Source organism: Jaculus jaculus, chromosome 17 (assembly GCF_020740685.1).
Source record: "Jaculus jaculus isolate mJacJac1 chromosome 17, mJacJac1.mat.Y.cur, whole genome shotgun sequence".
Lineage (NCBI taxonomy): Eukaryota > Metazoa > Chordata > Mammalia > Rodentia > Dipodidae > Jaculus > Jaculus jaculus.
Window position 1 is genome coordinate 3,644,120 of NC_059118.1, and position 17,136 is coordinate 3,661,255.

The following is a 17,136-nucleotide window of genomic DNA, read 5'->3' on the forward strand; positions in this document are numbered from 1 at the left end:
GTGGACACTCAGCCAGGTCACTGAGGTCACCGGGGCAATCAGTACTCAGGGTCATGGAAGGAGAATGCATTCAGTCAAAACTCTACTGGGAGTTCAGGGTTTTCTTTAATTTTCTCCTAAAAATATTTTATTTATTTATTTATTTGAGAGAGAGAGAGAGAGAAAGAGGAAGAGGCAGAGAGAGAGAGAGAGGGAGAGAGAGGGAGAGAATGGGTGCACCAGGGCCTCCAGCCATTGCAAATGAATTCCAGATGCATTGGAAATGAGCTAGAACAATGATTTAATGTCTTTGCCTTCAAAGTGAAGGAAACGAACAGGCACCAACCAAAGGCGGGGGTGCCAGGGCGGCCCTCCTGCTTCACTCACCACCTGGGCCCCAGGGGCAAGGCTTTGTAGCTAGAGCAGCTTCTCAGTGCCCCCTTCAGTTAATTACGAGTTCTGTAGGAAATCTACCCCCACCCTCCAGCTCCCTAGCGCACACAACTGTAAAAGCGATGGTGTGGAGCTGGCTTAGTGGACATGGACAGGCCAGGTGTTCTGTGATGTTGAAAGCCCGGCTTGCCTTGGGTAGCCTGGAACTTTATGTGCATGAGCTGAGCCTCAGTTTTTAGACACTGAGCACTCAGTACCAGAAAGAGGTCTTGTGTACAAACATGCTTACATATAATTGTGATGGTGTGGCCCTCAGAGTTTCTCTCCTGGGGAATATTGGTGCAGCCTTTCTTATTATTCTCTAGTCACCTGGAAGATCATCGAGGCCATAATGACTTCATAAATTATTATTAAGGCTTTCCTTTTTAGAATTTGAGAGAGGAATATATTCCTTGCAGCCTAAAATTACTCTTTCTTTATGAATTTGTCAATGGATTCGATCCATGGCAACACACTGTGGGTGGGTGAGCTGTGATAGGAGGCATGTCCCATAGGACCACAGCTATGACAGTGTCCCTGCTGTGCCCAGTGGACTTTGGAATGGCTGTGTGCTGGGGTGGGTGGCTGTGTTAGGAGGCATGTCCCATAGAATCATGTGGTAGTGTCCGTGCTTCAGAATGGCTATGCACTTCTTCCTGGTCTGCTTAGCCCCAGGATTTGGGGAAGGTAATGGCTTCCTGGCAGAGTTCTTGTCTCGAATGCCCAACGCCATCCCCAACACTACCCACCCACCACTCCACACACGAAGAATTCTTTGTGCAAACAGGCAGAAATTAGGCCATCTTTGATAGGAATCATAAAAGGAGAAGTTTTTCATGTTTGTCCTTTCTTCAATTGGTATTTTCCCCAGATAAAATTTAATGCACAAACATTTTTGTATCAGAAAGAAGCATCATGGGGCTGGCGAGATATCTCTGCCGTTGAAGGCACTTGCTCACAAAGCATGCTGGCCTGAGTTCAGTTCCCGCACAGGCATGTAAAGCTAAAAGTACAAGAGGTGCGCACATCTGTGCCTATGTCAAGGGTGGCAGAACCTGGCGGGCCAGCCAGATGGGTGGCAAAATGACATGGTAGACCCTGTCTCAACAAGGCAGAAAGTTCGTCCTCTGGGCTGCACACCTGCACCACGGTGCCTACTTCTGCGCACGCACAGCCATCCTGGGCAACGGCCCACAAGCAGCAAAGGAGCGGGAGCAGCGGAGCGCCTCCTTCCCTTCCTTCTGCTCTGGCTGCTCTGAGGCGTCTGGGCTGGAATTGGCGTGTTCCCCTGGGGCTGTGACCTGCCATGCCATAGTGTCTCAACCCGTGGAATTCTGGAGTTTGAGTCGGTGATAGGACATGCAGAGAAGCACCGCGTGTTCCCTCTGAATCAGGATAATTGCACCGCTCCAGTTCCTTGGATGTGTTTTGCTAACTTTGAATTTTTTGTTTTAATCAAAGACTTTTCTTTCAGGCTTTCCTAAAGAAAAGTTACTGTTGATTTGATTGAAGAGGCCAAAAGAGAACAGGGTTGTGACCAGAAATTGTATTTTGAAGTTGTACCTCCTTTCTCTCAATAAGTGTGAGTGTGTGCATATGTGGACATGTTTATATGTACATACGTGTATGTATGCATGCATACTTGCATACATGCTGATCCTCCTATGGAGCTGTCCACTTCTGTGTGCAGTTAAGTGTCCAGCACACTTACTATTTCTTGCTCTCCAGATGCCGGAGAACTACTGAACTCAGAGCCTATAAGCGTCACGTGACTGGGAAGGCTTCAAGTTAGCATCTTCTGCTTTGATATATACCAAATAGCTCATCAGGTTTGGGATTGGCTGGAGATGTCATCTAGTCTCAATTTTGGTAGAGCTTGTAGTAAAAATATCAGCTCACAGGAAATTCCTCAGCCTTCTTGGATGGTGGATTTTCTCCCTAACTCTTTGCTGACTGGCAGCCCTCCCTTTACCTAATCTCAGCCACCCCACTCCTGTGAGCTCTTTGTTCCTGTGAGGTCTCCAGGCCTCAGTTTTCATTCTGCTCGTTCCATCCACACACCCTGTCTTTGTCATTTCCCCGCTCAGAAGCTTCCCACTTCCTGTGTTTGAACAGTGTGTCAGGGCCTGTGCGTGCCACTGCCTTAGGAGTCGCCTGGTCCTCCGCGTGGTGCCCGATGTGCTGAGGGTCACTTGTATGGTGTCCCATCTTGGATAAGGGTGAGGGTCCTCTGTATGGTGCCTTATTCCTGCTGAGAGTCACTCTGTGTGGAGGGAGAGAGAGAGAGAGAAAGAGAGAGAAGGAGAGAGGGAGGGAATGAGAATGGACACACCAGGGCCTTCAGCCACTGTGAACCAACTCCAGAAGCATTGTGCTTCCAGCTTATGTGGATGCTGGGGCATAGAACCTGGATCCTTAGGCTTTGCAGGCAAGCGCTTTCACCGCTAAGCCATCTCTCCAGCCCTGAAATGCCCATTTTGCCTTGTCAGAAGGTACTTGCTCACATACAGAGAAGCAGACTCCTTCCCCAGTACTTCGTAGCTGTTGTTCTTGTCTTTGCACAAATGTGGTTATTGATTGTGGTAGCTTCGTATGTATCGTGAGCTGGTTGTTGGCACTTGGTGAGGGGCCATGGTCCAATAATAAGACCCTCTGAGGTTACGTTGCTCAGTGACGCCATGGCGGGCTGAGTTTGGACAAGCCTTCCATGTTCACTCAACAGTAAATCACATGAGGCAGCGTTCTGAGATTTTGTCATGAAGCCAGAAATGCTGCACTCAGAGTCTTTTTTGGGGGGAGGGAGTTCGAGGCAGGGTCTTGCTCTAGCTCTGGCTGACCTGGAATCCACTGTGTGGTCTCAGTGTGGCCTTGAACTCATAGTGATTCTCCTACCCTTGCCTTCTGAATGCTGGAATTAAGGGTGTGCGCCACCATGCCTGGCTGCACTAAGATTATTTTTTAAAATTTGTTTATTTATGTTTATTTGTTTGAGAGTGACCGACAGAAAAAGAGGCAGATAGAGAGAGAGAGAGAATGGGCGTGCCAGGGCCTCCAGACACTGCAAACGAACTCCAGATGCATGCGCCCCCTTATGCATCTGGCTAACGTGGGTCCTGGGGAATCAGGCCCTAACCGGGGTCCTCATAGGCAAGTGCTTAACCGCTAAGCCATCTCTCCAGTTCTGCACTAAGATTCTTAACCTTATGTTTTACTGATATTATCCAAATCAGGAGTAGACTTGTTTATATTAGATTTGCTATTGTAAAAATATTTATTTGTTTATTTATTTATTTAGGCATTTTGAGGTAGGGTTTCACTCTAGCCCAGGCTGACCTGGAATTCACTTTGTAGTCTCAGGGTGGCCTCAAACTCATGGTAATCCTGCTACCTGAATGCTGGGATTAAAGGTGTGTGCCTCCACGCCCTGACGAAACAGTTCATTTTTAAAAGCTTAAAACTATGTTTTTTTTTTTTATTACTCATATGTTGTCATGCTAAAGTCCGCCCCCAAGAATATTTTTATGGTAATTTTTAGTGTGCTATTGTGAGACCAAATATAACCATTTTAAGTAAAAAAAAAAAAAAAAAAAAAAAGGCCCAGGCCTGATTTAGATAGAGAACTAGCCGATGTGCTGACCTTTTGCTTCTGTAAACTTTGCTTGCTTAATTGCTGCCTTTCCCCCTAACGTTTCTGAGGAATCTCCACTTCAAGGACATTGCAGAAACACTCCACTGCGGGGCGGGGGGGGGGGGGTGTCCGACCACCTGCTTAGATAAGAAACTGAGGAATCTCTGCTTCAAGGACAATGGAGACGACTTCATCTGCCTGGAGTGCCCCTAGCTCCTGCCCCCAACTTTGCCCGCTGAAACCCCAAGCCAATCAGAACTGTTTAAACCAACCAACCAAGTATCTATCCCCTACTTCTTTGTTCGAATTCCTATATGAACCCCTTCCCCCAAAAGAAAGGGGCTCTCTCCCTCACTACCGCTGTGCCGGACTGTGGGGACGGAGCCCAGGCCTAGGCTTGCAATAAAGAAACCTGTTGCTTTTGTATTAGAATGTCTCGGCCTCTGTGGCGGTTCTCTGGGTGACTCCTGGGTGACTGGGGGACTTGGCTCCTGGTCAGGGGTCTTGGCACAACACTATGAAAATAAAATTTACACAACTGTTTATTCAAGAATCATTGCTCATGCATTTTACAAGGATTTACTTCATTCACCAGTTGGCCTCTCTCTCTAAAGGCGCTGTGCTCTGTTCAGTGTCATGTCGTCCACCCGAGTGTAATCGTTACCGCAACTTTGTAAAGCACTGTTCTAGCTGTCTGTAGCAAGATCCAACTTGGTTTCTCTTGAATGTTCTAGAATCACATTTTTCAGCGTTCACCCTGTGAGCTGAGATGTGGTGAGGGCTAGTCCCTGTGGATGGGCCTGTGTGCCCCAGGGCCTTTGTCCCCATAGCACAGTCAGAGAGGAGAGCCTTGCTTCACTTGTTCCGGGGTCACAGCCGTGGGAGGGGCTTCTCGTGTGGGCCACAGGGGAGAAGAGAGGGCAGCCGTGCTCCAGGGCTCGGCACGTTCCTTCCATTAAGGTTCAGCTGTGTCATTGTCCTCTGTGCCCTGCTCACCGTTGCCCCGAGCTCTGCTGTGAGCCGGTTCCCTGCGCCCTGAATAAGAGGGGTCCAGAGAGAACCCCACACCCGCACCCCATGCTTCCTGAAGGCGCTGCTCAGTACTCACGGTTTCTCCTGGACGGCGGTGTCGCAGTGCCATCCTCAGCATGTTCAAGGGCTGCCAGATCTTTACAGGGTTCAGTCAAGTGAAAATCCCATGGCAGGTGGTTTTCTATCCCTGTCTATTTTCCCCGGATGTGCATGAGAGGTGGTGCGTGGCTCAAGAGTGGGGTCACTTGCCGCGTGTTCTGGGGTGCACGTGAGGCGGTCGGTGGTGCGTGGCTCACGAGTGGGGTCACTTGCCGAGTGTTCTGACGTGCACGTGAGGCGGTCGGTGGTGCGTGGCTCACGAGTGGGGTCACTTGCCGAGTGTTCTGACGTGCACGTGAGGCGGTCGGTGGTGCGTGGCTCACGAGTGGGGTCACTTGCCGAGTGTTCTGAGGTGCACGTGAGGCGGTCGGTGGTGCGTGGCTCTCGAGTGGGGTCACTTGCCGAGTGTTCTGAGGTGCACGTGAGGCGGTCGGTGGTGCATGGCTCACGAGTGGGGTCACTTGCCGAGTGTTCTGACGTGCACGTGAGGCGGTCGGTGGTGCGTGGCTCACGAGTGGGGTCACTTGCCGAGTGTTCTGACGTGCACGTGAGGCGGTCGGTGGTGCATGGCTCTCGAGTGGGGTCACTTGCCGCGTGTTCTGACGTGCACGTGAGGCGGTCGGTGGTGCGTGGCTCACGAGTGGGGTCACTTGCCGCGTGTTCTGACGTGCATGTGAGGCGGTCGGTGGTGCATGGCTCTCGAGTGGGGTCACTTGCCGCGTGTTCTGACGTGCATGTGAGGCGGTTGGTGGTGCATGGCTCTCGAGTGGGGTCACTTGCCGCGTGTTCTGAGGTGCACGTGAGGCGGTCAGTGGTGTGTGGCTCTCGAGTGGGGTCACTTGCCGAGTGTTCTGACGTGCACGTGAGGCGGTCGGTGGTGCGTGGCTCTCGAGTGGGGTCACTTGCCGCGTGTTCTGACGTGCACGTGAGGCGGTCGGTGGTGTGTGGCTCTCGAGTGGGGTCACTTGCCGAGTGTTCTGACGTGCACGTGAGGCAGTCGGTGGTGCGTGGCTCACGAGTGGGGTCACTTGCCGCGTGTTCTGACGTGCACGTGAGGCGGTCGGTGGTGTGTGGCTCTCGAGTGGGGACACTTGCTGAGTGTTCTGATGTCTTTACCCCACAGGTACGAGCACATCCTTGCAGAGCCCGACCCGGTGCCCGCCTACGCTCTCAAACTTCTGGTTGCCATGACGGAACACAACCCCACCTTTACCAGGTACTGGAAATGCCTAGCTCCTCTGTGAGTTGTATGTGTTTTGAGCATGTCCTCAGAGGTGAGGAGATTCTGAGGTCAATGGAGGAGCGCCCCTCGTGGCCATTTTCCACACTTCTGCTTTGTACGGATACTTTCGTGGCTGTGCTGTAGCCGTAGCTCCAATCCTTATGTGAGCATTCACCTGATGAGTGTGGGGTGCTTCAAAGGGATGAGGCCTTACCTTACCAATAGGGGATAAAGACAATATACATCGTTTTTGGTTGTTAAATTATTATTATTATTATTATTATTATAATTATTATTATTTGTTTTTTTCAAACTAGGGTCTCACTATGGCTCAGGCTGACCTGGAATTAACTTTGTAGTCTCAGGGTGGCCTCGAACTCACGGCAATCCTCCTAACTCTGCCTCCCCAGTGCTGGGATTAAAGGCGTGCGCCACCATGCCCGGCTGTTACGTTACTTTTGAGACAGGGTCTCAGTCTGTAGTCCAGGCTGGCCTTTAATTTATGGCAGTCTCTCCTGCTTCAGTTTCCCAAGTGCTGGGTGTACAGGCAGCTCTTTTACACCCAGCTTCCACGCACATAAACATGTCTGTGGGTGCCTTATGTATTCATTAAAATGCTCAGCGTGTGTTGACTGTCATTTTGTTTAGTTCATACATTCTTTAAGCAATGAGGAGTTTTGCCTACTGGAAGAAGGCTTTGTAGATGATGACACCGTCTCCGAGAGAACACCCAGGGTCTTGAAGGGGTGGCAGGAGAAAGCCCTCCTTTCTGCCAAAGGAAAAAACCAGTGTCCTTGAACAGGTGACAGCTGAGGACCTTTTGGGATTGAGTGCCATGTGTAGAAGCAGAGCATCTCCCGAGGTGCCAGTTGGGCTTTAACAGAGAACAAAACCCCCCATGCCTGTAACGTCGTTTCATGGCGTGCTCTGTAGTCACTGGCAGAACACCATCATGGTGAGCCTTCGGCACTGAGTGATGGGAAAACAGAGAGGGTGCTGTTGAGTGAGAAGCTGAATTCTACTTGTGCTCCCATGGGCGTGCCAGGACACCCATGTGTGTGCTCATGACCTAGCCCAGCAGTGCCAGTATGCCCTTGGGTTTGGGTCACAGTGCTAGGGCCATGTGGCTCTCAGACTGGTGGCGTTTCTTCATCTTCTTCCCGAAGATGCCATGAAAATATGACTTGATTTCTCTATGCCAGTGCTAACAGAACCCTAGGGGCACTACGCTGAACTCTTCTTACTGGTCCCAGTTCAAAGTGGAGTGTGCTCATTGCCTTTCAGATTCATCACTTGGAAGGCACCGGTTTCTCTTCCCTAGGAAGCGTCATTCTAATGTTTCTGTGGAGTAGGAATTCACTGCTTGTTTCCTCCCTGGATATCTGGCCTCAAGGACCCCAGTGCGGATGGTGCATGCCGTCTGTCCTTTCGCTCATGACCTAGCCTAGCTGATTTCTTCTGTGCTAGGGATCAAGTACATGCTAGGCAAGCGCACTATCACTGAGCTATACCCCCCAGCTCCGGTTCTTTTCTGTTTATTTTTATTTTTATTTACTTATTTGCAAACAGAAAGAGATAGGGAAGAGATACAGATAGAGAGAATGGGCACACCAGGGCCTCCAGCTGTTGCAAATGAACTCCGAATGTATGCACCACCCTGCATCTGGCTTTACATGGACACTGGAGAATCAAACTCAGGTTATTAGGCTTTGCAGGTAAGAGCCTTAACCACTGAGCCATCTCTCCAGCCCTCGTTCCATTTTTGAGACAGAGTTTTCTATATAGCTCAGGCTATCCTTGGACTCAGCCCTGGAGTTTTGGGATGACAGGCGTGTGCCACCACAGCAGGCTTGTTCACTGTGGCGTCAATGACTTTTAACTCATTTCCATGGCAGGTGCTGGAGGCTCTTCTTGCCAGCCTCATATTAATTTCAGCTGAATGTCCTTGGTGATGGTGCTGGAGATGAGGTGTTCAGAGAGGCAGAAACAGTAATGGAGTGTATAGAATTATTTTAGATGATTATTTGTAGGCCTAGAAATAAGCTCACAATAGATTTTGTTCTAAGAAGAGCCTCATGGACACAATTAAGTGGACTTTTAGAATTTTTGTTTTTATTTTTAAAAAATATTGTTATTTGTTAATTTGAAGGAGAGGAGAGAGAGAACGAACAGGTGCACCAGGACCTCTGGCTGCAAACAAACCCCAGGTCCAGGTGCCACTTTGCGACTTTATGTGGGTGTTCGGGCATCAAACCCAGGCTGCAGGCTTTGTAAGCAAGTGTCAATTCCTACTAGGAATTTCTTGGTTTTGATGAAAAATGTAATATTTGATAGCCTGGGAGATATTGACTCAAGCTCAGTCCCTCTCGGTGCCTGCATAAAGCTGTACGCAGAGTGCGCGCATCTGTGACCCTACGGCTTGTACAGCGATGGGGTAAGAACCACAAGAACCAGAAGCTCCCAAGCAGCAGTGCAAGAGAGACCCTGTCTCTAAAGATGGTGGAAGGAGAGGAGAAACAGCCTGAGGTTGTTGTCTGACCTCCACATACGTGCTGTGACTGTGCACACCCACACAAATACACACACATCACACACACACACAAAGATGAATAAACAGTAATACCTGGATATATTCTTATATTTTAATTACCACAGTAAGGTCCCAGGGCTCTCTTGCTTTTCCATCTCCCCTCCCGCAGTTCTGTTTCCTAAGGGTGACAGTTATTAGGACTGTGGTACGTGTCCTTCTGGACAAGCACTCACGACTTCATACGGGCTGACATAAATACCTTGGTTTTGTGGTTAGTAATTTTTTAAAGATTTATTTATTTATTTTTATTTATTTATTTGAGAACGACAGACAGAAAGAGAAAGAGGCAGATATATAGAGAGAATGGGCACACCATGGCCTCCAGCCACTGCAAATGAACTCCAGATGCATGCGTTTCCTTGTGCATCTGACTTACATGGGTCCTGGGGAATAGAGCCTTGAACCAGAGTCCTTAGGCTTCATAGGCAGGCGCTTAACCATTAAGTCATATCTCCAGCCCTGTTACTCATTTTTAAATAAAATATTTTATTTATTTGTAAGCAATAAATAAAGAGAAGAGAGGAAAAGAGGGAGGCAGGGAGGGAAGGAGGGAGGGAGAGAGAGAGATATTGAGATTGAGATTGAGTATGGCACGCCAGGGCCTCTAGTCACTGCAAATGAACTCCAGACACATGTACCACCTTGTGCATCTGGCTTACATGGGTCCTTGGGGAATTGAACCTTGGTCCTTTGGCTTTGCAGGCAAGCACCTTAACTGAGCCAACTCTCCAGGCCCCATTTTTTTCTCAATTTTTATTAACATTTTCCATGATTATAAAAAATATCCCATGGTAATACTCTCCTACCCCCATTTTCTCCTTTGAAATTCCATTGTCCATCATATCCCCTCCCCATCTCAATCAGTCTCTCTTTTATTTTGATATCATCATCTTTTCCTCCTCTTACGATGGTCTTGTGTAGGTAGCGTGAGGCACTATGAGGTCATGAATATTCAGACCATTTTATGTCTGGAGGGAGCACATTGTAAGGAGTCCTACCCTTCCTTTGGCTCTTACATTCTTTCCGCCAGGCCCCATTTTTTTTTTGTTTGTATGTGTGGGGGGTATGGTCTGTGTGTGGTTTATGCATATGTGTGTGCCTGTGCAGGGCTCTGGGAATGCCTGCAGTCAGATGTGTTCGCCGGCAGGGCTGGAGTGGAACACCGGGTGTCCACCTCCACCACCCTGACCCACTCCTCTGATCCCAGAGCTTGCCTTTACTTTGTGAGCAGCGGTGGGTCTAGAGTCAGCACTCCTGTCCATTGCTGGTGTTATTGGCATGTGTGGCCATGCTCAGCCCTCAATGTGGGCACCAGGGTTTGAACTCAGGTGGTCTCTCAGACCTCTTCAGGCCCTCATGCTTGCACAGGAAGCTCTGCTAACCACTGAGCCATCTGTCCAGCCTATGTGGTTGGTTGTTACAACCTCATCAGCAGAATCATTCTGTACATGTTTTCCTGAAAATTGCTTTTTCATTCATGAAGATGACTGGAGCTCTCTGCACACTAGAGCTTATCCACACTCCTGGAAATATCTGTGCTGAACCAATTAATATCTGAGAATTGGATTTCATTTTATTTAGCACTCACCCAACTGTGGATCATATTGAATCTTTTTTAATGTTTATTCTATGTGTCTAATTAAGATGTGAGAGGTGTATAGCCTCCACTCTTCACTTCAACATCTAAGAATGTATTCTACAGAGTACCTAAGATTTCCCAATGCTAATAGTGTTTAGATTGAGAGGACTTATATAATTTATCTGATTTATATTAATGCAAAATTAAATGATGATATAGACTACTACTAAACACTGTGAGAGTGCTAGTCATGTTTTCCATACTGATGCACAGAGGCAGCTAAACATTTTGTTACTTGAAGTTATTTAGCCTACTTCCCATTCATTCAGTCACTTTTTTATGAGTCAAGATCTTACTATGGGGCTGGAGGGATGGCTCAGTGGTTAAGGCACTTGCTTGCAAAGCCAAAAGACCCAGGTTTGATTCCCCAGTACCCACATAAAGCCAGGTGCACAAGGTGGTGCATGCCTCTGGAATTTTGTTTACATTGGCTAGAGGCCCTGGCATGCCTATTCTCTCTCCTTACCTCACTCTGAAATAAATAACGTAAATAAATACATAAAATAGTTTTTTAAACAAAGATCTCGCTATGTTGCCCAGGCTCTTCTTAGAATCATGACAGCCTCCTGCCTCAGCCACTCTAGTGCTGAGATTACAGGTGTGCACACAGTTAAATGCTACCTTTTCTTTACATACCTGATGTCAAACCAACCTGCTCAAGGCCAATCCCTCAGCAGCTCCCTTTGTGCAAGTTACAAAAAAATCTAGCAACCTTCAAGGAGGGAGAGGGGAGGGTCACAGCCGTAGAACTAGGCAGTGGGTGAGTTTTCATTTCCCTAACTGGCATAAAATAGAGATGCTAAGTAGAATGGTTTGGTTTTTTGTTTTTCTGAGATTCTCCCAGGTTGTCCTTGAACTCCCTTTAGCTGAGGATGACCTTGAACCCCTATCCCCACCTCCCAAATACTAGGATTAAAAGTTTGTGCCAAAACAATCAAACAAACAAACAAACAAACAAACAAAGGGCTGGAGGGATTGCTTAGTGGTTAAGGTACTTGCCTGTGAAGCCAAAGGACCCAGGTTTGATTCCTCAGGACCCACGTAAACCAGATGCACAAAGGGCACATGCGTCTGGAGTTCGTTTGCAGTGGCTGGAGTCTCTGGTATGCCCATTCTCTCCCCGTCTGTCTCTCTTCTCTCAATCTCTCTGTCTCTGCTTGCAAATAAATAAATAAGAGTTACTATAAAAAATGTTTGTGCCACAGGTATATGTATGTGTATGTGGGCACACATGTGTGTGGAGGTCAGAGGACAACCTCAGGTGCCATCCCTGGGAACACCAAATGCCTTATTTATTTATTTGAGAATGGCAGAGGAGAGAGAAAGAGAATGGACACGCCAGGGCCTTGAGCTGCTGCAAATGAACTCCAGATGCATGTGCCACCTTGTGCATACGACTTATGTGGATCCTAGGGAATTGAACCTGGGTCCTTTAGCTTTGTAGGCAACTGCCTTAACCACTAAGTCATCACTCTAGTCTGCAAATGCCCTTTTTGAGGCAGGCTTTCTCATTAGCCTGGAGCTCACCACGTAGGCTATACTGGCTGCACGGAGATCCCCAGGATCTGCCTGTGTCTGCCTCCCCAGTGCTGGGGTTACAAGTGCACCACCATGGCTCACTCGTCTTAGGTGGGTGCTGGGGTCTCCACGCTTGCAAGGGTAACATTTTTACTAACTGAGATATCTCCCCAGTCCCTATAACTTTTCTTAGAATTAAGAAAAAAAGACCAGCAGAGAAGGAGAAAGACTCACTAAGAAGTCTTTCTCCTTCATCTCTCCACTCTGCTTCCTCCTCATCTTCCTGACGTTCCTGTGGTTTCATACTTTTATTCACAATACAATCAATGTGAACATGCATTTTCTTTTTCACACAAATGGCATAATGTGTATGTTTGTCAGTTCCTTGATTTTTGTTTTCACTGAGCAGCATATTCCCAGGAGCCTCCACATTATATTTTAATGTCAGACTCTCTGTCGCATGCATACATCACAATGTCTCTGTTTGCTGGCTCATGGATAGCTGACATGTTTCCAATCTCCTGATCACAGACTGAAGAGTCTTATGCCTGTGTCATCACTCTGTTCACCAGAGGTTATTAATGTGTGGGAGTGTTGTTATGGTTCACATGGATGGAAGCATGATGTCTGTGCCATTCTGCTCCTCTGTGTAGCAGCACAGTGTGCTGGCGTGCACCTCATTGGTAGCTGTCACATGTGAGAACAACCACCAAAGGGAAGTCACTGAAGTTGAGTTGTTTCATGGCAGGGCTTGAGCAGGCGAGTCTCTAGTTTGTCTAAACATTAGTGCCACCTGAGACTCTGTTAAAGATTCAAGAGTCCGGGCCATAGCCCAGGCCAGTTAAATTACAGTGTCCAGGTGGGACAGTAACTGCCGACATTCCCAGCTGACTGAAGGTACAGTTGAGTGTGAAATCCACTTGTCCGAGCATTTGCCATTGTGAAGGATGTGGCCAAATCACGCCGATCTGTTTAAGCTGTGCCAGTGTCCTCTGGGACTGCTAAGGGTGAGTGTGGAACTTCATGTGAATCTTTTATTAAAGTGGTGTATTTGTGATCTTTGTCCTCTGATATGTGAAAATAAGCCTTTGATGTAACCAATCACAATGCAAGGTAATTGTCACATAATAGTGTGTCCTGCTTCTGGCTTATGCTAATATGTGATGAGTGTTTTAAGTAAATGTAATTATATTATTGGTTTTATGAGAGAGAGAGTGAAGGAGGGAGAGGGAGAGAGAATTAGCATGCTAGGCCCTCTGGCTACTGCAATTGAACTCCAGACATGTTTGCCCTCTTGTGGTCATGTGCAATCTTGTGCACATGTGTAACCATGTGCATCTGGCATAAGTTGATTCTGGGGATCTGAGCCTGGGTCCTTAGACTTTATAGGCAAGTGCCTTAATCTCTCAGCCATCTCTCCAGCCCAGTGATGAGTTTTTCTAAGAGTTCTTTGTTTATTTGTTGACTGTAGCCTAGTGTTGGGCTCTGTTGCTCCTGGTGTCTACTGTGTCACTCACTAGGCTGAGAGGTCTTCCCTGGTGACTTATTGGCAGTGGTTTTAGGTAAAATCTTTACAGCCATCAATTCATATCAAGAATAGAATTCTTTGGGGCTGAGGAGATGGCTCAGCAATTAAAAGTATTTGTTTCAGAAGCATGAGGGCCTAGGAGGGTCTCAGTTTGATCCCCAGTACCCACATGAAAAGCCGGTGTGGCCACTTATACCTGTAACCCCAGTCCTGTGTGAAGCAGAAATAGAGGAGCTGTTGGGGTTTTCTGGCCAGCCAGTCTAACCAAAAAGACGTGAGCACCAGGCTCAGTGAGAGACTCCGTCTAAAGGAAACGATGCCAAAGAGCAATAAAAAAGGACACCCGGGGTTCCACTCAGGCCTTCATATGTGGGTGCCTGGGGTGTGCTCAACTACACACACTGCAGCATGCACTGTAATGCATACTGCCATGCATAAGAGTACCTGTGAATAAAAATCAGCAATAAACTTGTTAACTGGAGCCCCCACTATCACACTGTCGACAGATATTCTAATTTATCTTGTCTACACTGATTGCTCAGCAAACCAAATGTCAGAACACTGGCTACCCTATGTACCTGCAGCACTGTAAGTTTTATATAGGATTTCTTATTTTGTAGACTTTTTAGTGGATAAAGAAGCCCTTAAAAGCTCACCCATCATGCCATTGAGGGTTTGGTTTTGTCCCTTCAGAAAAGAAACAATTATACTGTCAACTCTTCATTGTTCATGACTGTGGTTCTATGTAACCCCAAAGTTCATTGTGCTTCCTTAGTGAACAGTACTGGGGTGAGCCTGCTGGGAGGGGCTGAGGTCACTGGAAGTGGGACCCTCACAAGTGGACTAATGACTCTCGTGGGAATGATTTGGTTCTTCTGAGACTTTGGCTCCGTCTTCTGTCATCCACACCCCTTTCCTTCTGACTTACACCATGCTACGTAATAGCATGAGTCCCTCACTAGATATCAACTGTGAGCCTAAATAAACTCTTTTGTAAGTGATCCAGCCTCAAGTATTCTGTCATAGCAAGAGAAAATGGACTAAGAAATGCATTACAGGAATTCTATTCTTTTGAACATTACTGCCCTGGTGAATCTAGGTTACAACTGAGTTCATAGTGGAAAGGTAATTTTTTTTTTAAGTCATGCAGTAGGAAAGGAATGTGTTAAATCCCCCAGGCACTGCCCTTTCTCTCGCTTCTTAGTTTTACAACACGTTGCACCAAACCATCCCTCTCAGTGAGAACAACCCTCTAGCATCTTGTTTTCATTAAGAATAATTAGCTTTCAGTAGATCTTCTCAGCAAATAAACAGCATTTTAACTTTGAGTTCTTTTGGAACAAATTTTAGCTCTTTTCTTTAATTACCAAAAAGCTGTTTTTGTTCTATATCTAAAAAGAGATAGTATCATTTAAGCTTTCTCAAAATGTTAGGGCCGTTGATTTCATGGAAAGATTTATAAAAGTGCTTTTTAGAAAAATGAAATTTAGGGATCTCTTAAATGAAGTCCCCAGTGAATGAATGATGTGTGTACCCTTTGTGAAGAAGGTCCTAGCCTTCTTAGTGTAGAGATACACTCTTGTCATCCAGCACAGTGCGGCCGGGGCACAAGGACTTCAAGTTCAAGGTTAGTCTGTGACATAGAAGGAGATCCCAGTGGTTCTCTTGAGGACTTGCTTGTGGTCCATGCCCCCCCCCAAATGACGATTCTTTTTCTTGCTGATATATTTCTGTTCAGTCCTCTTTCCTCCCTAGTGCAAAGGCAAGTATGCCTCTTTCTTACAGCATCCTGTGAAGCTGGGGGATGAATGCCAAGGAGCCCATGGACCATGGCAAAGGAAGCCTGCTGCAGAGGAGAGAGGAGTGTGCAGGGAGAGTGTGCTCAGGACCCAGAGGGAACAGTCAGTCCCCAGGATGGAGGACATGGGACAAGAAGCCAAAGCCCTCCACCAGTGACCTGTGTGGGGCAGTGATCTGTGCGGGGCCAGCACATGGAAAGCCCTCCATCAGTGACCTGTGCAGGGCCAGCACATGGAAAGTCCTCCATCAGTGACCTGTGCGGGGCCAGCACATGGAAAGTCCTCCATCAGTGACCTGTGCGGGGCCAGCACATGGAAAGTTCTCCATCAGTGACCTTTGTGGGGCCAGCACATGGAAAGTCCTCCATCAGTGACCTGTGTGGGGCCAGCCCATGGAAAGCCCTGGGTGAAGCATGATTTTCAGGTGTGCCATAGCACTGGAGTTGGGAGGCATCAGGAATGCATGTAACAGGGTTCCACCACTGTTCAGAAACCGTCTTGACTATGGCTCACATCTCCAGCCTTCTAACATACATCTCTTCCTCTTACAGCTATCATCTTCTCCCCTTATGTATTTGCTATGAGAGGCTGTAGTGGGCACCTGCTGAGGTATTTGCTGTGAAAGCATTTTGTATTCCACCTAAAATCTCTCTTCTGTTGGAAAACTGGAAGACTGCATTTTAAAAAAAAAAAATTTAGCTATTCATTTAAGAGAGAGAAACACACACACACACACACACACACACACACACACAGAGAGAGAGAGAGAGAGAGAGAGAGAGAGAGAGAGAGAGAATGGGTATACAAGGACCTCTAGTCACTGTAAATGAACCTGTGCATCTGGCTCTACATGAGTACTAGGGAGTCACATCTGGGACGTTTGGCTTTGCCAGCAAGCACTTTAACCCCTAAGCTATCTCTCCAACTCCAACATCTGTACTTTTAATTGAACCATAATCTCACTTACCAAAGTTCTTATCTTTTCTCTGCCTGCTTTAGGGATATTGTGAGATTTCTTTATGAGGGAAACACATTGTATCATAGGTCCACATTGTAATGTAATTCTACAATTCTAGCATAGGTATGGATCATGGATCATCATGTAATTCTGCTTGTTAGGTCATAGGCCCATATTGTGACATAATTCTGTAGTTTTTGGCATAGGTCCATATTCAACATAATTCTATACATTCTGGTATAGATCCATATTTAATGTAACTATACATTCTAACATAGGTCTTATTGTAACGTAATTCTCAACCTTTAACTGAGATTAAGTTTTGTGTCCACTGGGTGTAAACATTCTCAAGGAAGAAGTATAGGTCTACACAGAAGGAGGGTTCACTGGATCTCTGTAAAATGACCAGATATAAAATGTATATCTGCCAAAATTGCTAAAAACTCAACCCTGCCCTGTATGCATGTGAAAAATAGCCTAGGGCTGGAGAGATGGCTTAGCAGTTAAGGCATTTGCCTGCAAAGCCAAAGGACCTAGGTTCAATTCCCTAGGATCCATGTAAGCCAGATGCACAAGGTGGTGCATGTGTCTGGAGTTTGTTTGCAGTAGCTAGAGGCCCTAGCGTGCCCATTCTCTCTCTCTCCCTCAAATAAATAAACAATAATAAAGCTTTAGAAAAATAACCTGTTTAAAAATGTGTAAATATGCCTTT

At 47.0% G+C, this 17,136-nt stretch overlaps 1 protein-coding gene across 3 annotated transcripts in view; it reads left to right on the plus strand.

The window, feature by feature from the left end:
• Positions 1-17,136, plus strand: part of Ulk4 (unc-51 like kinase 4) — a 345,903-nt gene that overhangs the window by 151,177 nt on the left and 177,590 nt on the right. For 2 of the 3 annotated variants that reach the window (XM_045136900.1, XM_045136901.1), the window contains one exon: positions 6,294-6,386. In XM_045136900.1, coding sequence (XP_044992835.1) covers positions 6,294-6,386 — 93 coding nt within the window. Of the gene's footprint in view, positions 1-6,293; positions 6,387-15,452; positions 15,555-17,136 lie in introns of those variants that run through there. The other variant, XM_045136902.1, reaches the window with a different exon arrangement.